This window comes from Penaeus monodon, chromosome 42, assembly GCF_015228065.2.
Source record: "Penaeus monodon isolate SGIC_2016 chromosome 42, NSTDA_Pmon_1, whole genome shotgun sequence".
Taxonomy (NCBI): Eukaryota; Metazoa; Arthropoda; class Malacostraca; order Decapoda; family Penaeidae; genus Penaeus; species Penaeus monodon.
Genome location: NC_051427.1, coordinates 7325550 through 7333049, shown reverse-complemented (window position 1 = coordinate 7333049; position 7500 = coordinate 7325550). Strand labels below are relative to the sequence as shown.

At 34.7% G+C, this 7500-nt stretch overlaps 1 protein-coding gene across 1 annotated transcript in view; it reads right to left on the bottom strand.

Moving 5' to 3' along the window:
• The window catches only part of LOC119598869 (2-iminobutanoate/2-iminopropanoate deaminase-like), a 9689-nt gene that overhangs the window by 1378 nt on the left and 811 nt on the right, over window positions 1-7500 (bottom strand). Inside the window, exons 2-3 of the mRNA XM_037948561.1 lie at window positions 6449-6609; window positions 102-170 (exon numbers count right to left, since the gene is read on the bottom strand). Coding sequence (XP_037804489.1) covers window positions 102-170; window positions 6449-6609 — 230 coding nt within the window. The remainder of the gene's footprint in view (window positions 1-101; window positions 171-6448; window positions 6610-7500) is intronic.

The following is a 7500-nucleotide window of genomic DNA, read 5'->3' as shown; positions in this document are numbered from 1 at the left end:
ATAAATGCAAGATACATTGCATCTTAAACACAACTGAATTTGAAAAACAAACCAGTAACATACAAGAACAACAAATTTCAGATCCCTCTGTTAATACTCACACGAGGCATAGACTTCATTCACTTTTGCAAAGTCATTGATGTCAGCCAACAGCACTGTTGTCTTCACCACTGAAACGAAGACACACATACCATTCAATATCCCACTAATTCCTCCTAAAATGACTTAAACAGAATACATGAATTGGCAATAAGCATAAACCCCCACTATGCACATGCTATACCATAATATTTAACCCTTTGTGCAGGGATAGCATGAGATGCAAGCCATACCCATGTGATTTTATTTCTGTATTGGTTTTACATGTAGATGGCTCATATGATGTAGGTGGTACCCCAAGGAGTCAGTTACTTGTATCATATATCGCACTTGTTTATCCTTTTCCTTTGATTTTTGGAAAGATTCTTCATTATTTGTTAATGCTGGTAATATATCAATAGCATCATAATAATCATGATCTGAGAATAAAATATTATGGTATTGATATTAACAAAATCAGAGAAAAACTAAAAATGTTCAAGTTTCAAGGAATGGGGAAATCAGGTGAGGTCAGGTTGGGCTTCCTGATCGACTCCTTGGTGATTGCGCATTTGTGGAACCATCAGCATGCAACAAAATTCACAACTGCAGAAGGTATAGTCAGAAAAATAAGTACTACTACCCTTTGCACAAACTAATATGAAAAATTAACGAAGTGAAATAGTGAGGTAAGGTAGTGCTGTAATCAGACGTTAACAGACGTTAACAGAGAGAAGTGTTCAGTTCCTTACTGAACACAAATAATGGTAACTCTAGTATTTTTCTGACTGCACATGTACCCAAATTCAAAGGGTTAATTCAAAGGGAACATATCTATCCATTTTTTCATTTTATATGTAAGACTGAAAATATATAAATATGTCAAATATTCAGAAATTTTATAAAAAGAGATTTTACAAAAAGAAACATTTACTTTCACTTCTATATGATGGTACTTTCACTATACTCAACGACATGCAAAAGTTAAAAGTTACGCTAATTTTTATTGATATATTATCACCTATTCAATCTTGAAAATGGATTCTCCTCACCCCTATGCAATTTTTATCATCTTTAACATTATTTTCTTTTTTTTCACTGTGCTGGAATGGCATGACATACTTGCCTTTTCTTATTATTATTATTATTATTATTATCATCATCATCAATAGCATTTACACATGTATGATTATGCAAATGCTTAGCCATCAAGGAATCATTACTAGTCCTACCTATCTTGCCTGTAATCCCCTTTCTCTTGATTTTCATAACAATTCATTTATTTTTATCACTATTAGTATTCTAATATTACGATAATAATCCTGTCAATATTAAGGGTAGCAGGACTGATCGTGATAAAAAACAAAAGCCATTTTTTCCCAACAAAATTCAAGGAAATCAAGTGAGGTCATATAAAGGCCTAATTGACTCCTAATGGCCGAGCATTTGCAGAACTCTCCGTGTGCAGTAAAACTCTCAATATAACGATATTAAAAAGTACATAAACCTATGGCCTATGGGATATAAAGCAAGTAATACCTCCACCTAGGGTTCTTTTACCTGGAATGGAATATCTGTTGTGTACTAAAATCTATCAACAAGCATTATGAATTACCTATAGCAATCTCAATCCAACATCTGGCTGAAATTCAAAGAATATTATGATTTTCAACCTAAATAACACTAAAGATAACACTAAAAATGGGTAAAAAAACACACAAGTCCTAACTGAGAGTAAACAAGACATTATTCTGTGCTATTATTCATGGCATTTCTTTAAAATAGGGTTAATTCACCACTGCATATGTATATCCACGAAAAAAGTAAAGAATGCATTATGAGGAAATATACAACTTTATCATTAATTTTATTATATATCATAAATCATATAAAAAAAACTTGGTTATATCAAATTGATCCTATGCTGTGACTTCTTTTCAACCCCCCCACCCCTATTAACATCAAGTGTAAGAAAGAAAGAAAGGAAGGAAGGAAGGATGGATGGACAGATGGAAGGAGGGATGGATGGAAGGAAGGAAGGAAGGAAGGAAGGAAGGAAGGAAGGAAAGAAGGTAGGATGGACAGATGGAAGGAGGGATGGATGGAAGGAAGGAAGGAAGGAAAGAAAGAAAAATGAAAGAAAGAAGGAAAGAAAGAAAAGAAAAAAGGGGGGGGGGGGGAGGAGGGAATGACGCAAGCAACACCACCGGCCACTGTGCGGAATAATAATACAGTCCGATTATTAACACAATTACATGAAATTCAAGCATGAAATATCCTCTTACGACTTGCATTGCTACAGAAACGGCCGATGCAAATAGTGATAAGATAAATAGATATTTTCTCTCCAGTGTACATTTATTTATTTTTTTTTGTTATTATTAGCAGTTGGAGAAACATTTCCGACTTGTTAGAATCGGAAAAAATTGAGATTTAGCCAACTGGATTTTTTATGTTTTTTTTTGGGGGGGAAGGCAATTTTTGGCAATTTTATAGAGAAAAGTAAGGTAAGAATCAAATTATCTTTAACATTATTATCTTTTTTTTCACTGTGCTGGAATGGCATGACATACTTGCCTTTTCCACTCATCATCAATAGCATTTACACATGTATGATTATGCAAATGCTTAGCTATCAAGGAATCATTACTAGTCCTACCTATCTTGCCTGTATCCCCTTTCTCTTGATTTTCATAACAATTCATTTATTTTTATCACTATTAGTATTCTAATATTACGATAATAATCCTGTCAATATTAAGGGTAGTAGGACTGATAGTGATAAAAAACAAAAGCCATTTTTTCCCAACAAAATTCAAGGAAATCAAGTGAGGTCATATAAAGGCCTAATTGACTCCTAATGGCCGAGCATTTGCAGAACTCTCCGTGTGCAGTAAAACTCTCAATATAACGATATTAAAAAGTACATAAACCTATGGCCTATGGGATATAAAGCAAGTAATACCTCCACCTAGGGTTCTTTTACCTGGAATGGAATATCTGTTGTGTACTAATATCTATCAACAAGCATTATGAATTATCTATAGCAATCTCAATTCAACATCTGGCTGAAATTCAAAGAATATTATGATTTTCAACCCAAATAACACTAAAGATAACGCTAAAAATGGGTAAAAAAACACACAAGTCCTAACTGAGAGTAAACAAGACATTATTCTGTGCTATTATTCATGGCATTTCTTTAAAATAGGGTTAATTCACCACTGCATATGTATATCCACGAAAAAAGTAAAGAATGCATTATGAGGAAATATACAACTTTATCATTAATTTTATTATATATCATAAAGCATATAAAAAAAACTTGGTTATATCAAATTGATCCTATGCTGTGACTTCTTTTCAACCCCCCCACCCCCACCCCTATTAACATCAAGTGTAAGAAAGAAAGAAAGGAAGGAAGGAAGGAAGGATGGACAGATGGAAGGAGGGATGGATGGAAGGAAGGAAGGAAGGAAGGAAGGAAGGAAGGAAGGAAGGAAGGAAGGAAGGAAGGAAGGAAGGAAAGAAGGAAGGAAGGAAGGAAGGAAGGAGGGATGGATGGAAGGAAGGAAGGAAGGAAGGAAGGAAGGAAAGAAGGTAGGGTGGACAGATGGAAGGAGGGATGGATGGAAGGAAGGAAGGAAGGAAGGAAAGAAGGAAGGAAGGAAAGAAGGAAGGAAAGAAAGAAAAATGAAAGAAAGAAGGAAAGAAAGAAAAGAAAAAAGGGGGGGGGGGAGGAGGGAATGACGCAAGCAACACCTCCGGCCACTGTGCGGAATAATAATACAGTCCGATTATTAACACAATTACATGAAATTCAAGCATGAAATATCCTCTTACGACTTGCATTGCTACAGAAACGGCCGATGCAAATAGTGATAAGATAGATATTTTCTCTCCAGTGTACATTTATTTTTTTTTTTTTGTTATTATTAGCAGTTGGAGAAACATTTCCGACTTGTTAGAATCGGAAAAAATTGAGATTTAGCCAACTGGATTTTTTATGTTTTTTTTTTGGGGGGAAGGCAATTTTTGGCAATTTTATAGAGAAAAGTAAGGTAAGAATCAAATTATCTTTAACATTATTATCTTTTTTTTCACTGTGCTGGAATGGCATGACATACTTGCCTTTTCCACTCATCATCATCAATAGCATTTACACATGTATGATTATGCAAATGCTTAGCTATCAAGGAATCATTACTAGTCCTACCTATCTTGCCTGTATCCCCTTTCTCTTGATTTTCATAGCAATTCATTTATTTTTATCACTATTAGTATTCTAATATTACGATAATAATCCTGTCAATATTAAGGGTAGTAGGACTGATAGTGATAAAAAACAAAAGCCATTTTTTCCCAACAAAATTCAAGGAAATCAAGTGAGGTCATATAAAGGCCTAATTGACTCCTAACGGCCGAGCATTTGCAGAACTCTCCCGTGTGCAGTAAAACTCTCAATATAACGATATTAAAAAGTACATAAACCTATGGCCTATGGGATATAAAGTAAGTAATACCTCCACCTAGGGTTCTTTTACCTGGAATGGAATATCTGTTGTGTACTAATATCTATCAACAAGCATTATGAATTATCTATAGCAATCTCAATTCAACATCTAGCTGAAATTCAAAGAATATTATGATTTTCAACCCAAATAACACTAAAGATAATGCTAAAAATGGGTAAAAAAACACACAAGTCCTAACTGAGAGTAAACAAGACATTATTCTGTGCTATTATTCATGGCATTTCTTTAAAATAGGGTTAATTCACCACTGCATATGTATATCCACGAAAAAAGTAAAGAATGCATTATGAGGAAATATACAACTTTATCATTAATTTTATTATATATCATAAAGCATATAAAAAAAACTTGGTTATATCAAATTGATCCTATGCTGTGACTTCTTTTCAACCCCCCCACCCCCACCCCTATTAACATCAAGTGTAAGAAAGAAAGAAAGGAAGGAAGGAAGGAAGGATGGACAGATGGAAGGAGGGATGGATGGAAGGAAGGAAGGGAGGAAGGAAGGAAAGAAGGTAGGATGGACAGATGGAAGGAGGGATGGATGGAAGGAAGGAAGGAAGGAAAGAAGGAAGGAAGGAAAGAAGGTAGGATGGATGGAAGGAAGGAAGGAAGGAAGGAAGGAAGGAAGGAAGGAAAGAAGGAAGGAAAGAAAGAAAAATGAAAGAAAGAAAGAAAGAAAAGAAAAAAGGGGGGGGGAGGAGGGAATGACGCAAGCAACACCTCCGGCCACTGTGCGGAATAATAATACAGTCCAATTATTAACACAATTACATGAAATTCAAGCATGAAATATCCTCTTACGACTTGCATTGCTACAGAAACGGCCGATGCAAATAGTGATAAGATAAATAGATATTTTCTCTCCAGTGTACATTTATTTATTTTTTTTAGTTATTATTAGCAGTTGGAGAAATATTTCCAACTTGTTAGAATCGGAAAAAAATTGAGATTTAGCCAACTGGATTTTTTATGTTTTGCTTTGGGGGGGAAGGCAATTTTTGGCAATTTTATAGAGAAAAGTCAGGTAAGAATCAAATTATTGTGGTTTGATTACAGTAACTATAGGATGTTCAAGAATTAATTACCAATCTCTGACTTGAATTCCAAGGGAAAGGGAAAGAGAAAAGGGAAAAGGGGAAAAGAGAGGAGAGGAGAGGAGAAAGGGGAAAGGAAAGGAAAGGAAAGGAAAGGAAGAGGAGAGGAGAGGAGAGGAGAGGAAAGGAGAGGAGAGGAGAGGAAAGGAAAGGAAAGGAAGAGGAAGGAGAAGGAAGGAAGGAAAGGAAAGGAAGGAGGAAAAGGAAAGGAAAGGAAAGGAAAGGAAAAGGAAAGAAAAAAAGAAAGAAAGAAAAAAAAAACATCTTTAATTTCTTGTGTTTCCCTTTTACTTTACTTATTTTCTTTTTTAAGGATGTTCTTTTTTTATTTGTGTATTTTTTTTTTGCAAACTTTACCTGGCCTGTAACCATTCTTAATATCAAATAAGATACATAAAAAAATGATAAAAAAAAAAAAAAAAAATCTTTTACCCTCTTAAATCTCTTTTTTTTTGTTTCTCGCTCTAGTGTTGCTATAATATGCAAACCCAAAAAAAAATCACCCAAACATGCATTTTCATAAGAGTTTTGTAAAAGTACTGATTCACCTAATTATTGTTTCGGAGGATTCCAGCTACCAATTAATATGAAAATCGGACCGCTGTGATTTCCACACTATAATGACATCCTCCTCCTCCTCCTCCTCCTCCCATTGGACAACCTCAAGACTACCCTCGCCGTTCTTCAGCGTAAAGAACGCGCACAGACATTCTCACATTACTTCCCCCCCCCCCTCACCGTTCTTGTACGTGCACCCGGCCGCCTCGAGAATATAGCCCATGTTGGTGAGAGCGGTCTTGGTCTGCTCGACTACATCTTCGCTGACCAGGTTAAGCGTCTTCGGGTCGAGCCCAAGCTGCCCGGAGATGTAGAGCGTGTTGCCTCCTTGCACCGCTTGGCTGGGGGGGGAGAAATGGGGCTTCAGAGCCGGTCGTGGCTAACGTACAAGACAGATATAAGTGACGGTCGTGCAGCTTCTGGAGTAGATCGTTAATGAGAGATTTTCTTTCTGCAGGAATTAAAAGGAAAGAAGAAAAAGAAAAGGAAAAAAAAAATTATTTCATATGATACCCTCTAATTATGGAAACATAGAAAAAGATGCAAGAACATATAGATACATGGAATATAGACAAATACTAATAATAAAAAGAACAATGATGATGATGATGTTATTATCAACAATAATGATATTAATATTAATATGAACAACAACAACAACAACAACAATAATATAAAATAAAATAATAATAATAATAATAATAATAATAGTAATATCAAAAGCAATAATAATAATAATGACACTAGTTAGTAGTAGTAGTAGTAATAATAACAATAACAAAGACAAAGAACAATAATAATAATAATAATATAATAATAATAATAATAATAATAATAATAATAATAATAATAACAACAACAATAACAACACTAATAAGATGAAGAAAAAGAAGAAAAAGAAAAACAACGTCTGACGTGTAACCAACAACTGCAAAGCTCTCTGCCAACAGCAAAGTCAAACAGCTTTCCTGCATATCTTAATAAAAAAAAAAAAAAAAAAAAAAAAAAAAAAACAGCCTATTAAACTTCCTCGCAATTCACCATCATACACAAAGCAGGTTGTAACTCTTATTTTCCCAAATATAAGCAGAAGACATTTGTTGGCCTTTGCTAGAGCATGAAGGCATGGAGGCTATAGAGACTAAAGAGAGAGAGTGAAAATAAGAAAAAGGGAGAGAAAAAGAAAGAGAGAAAGGGGTAAAGAGAAAGAGAAAGAGGGAGTGAGTAGGTGA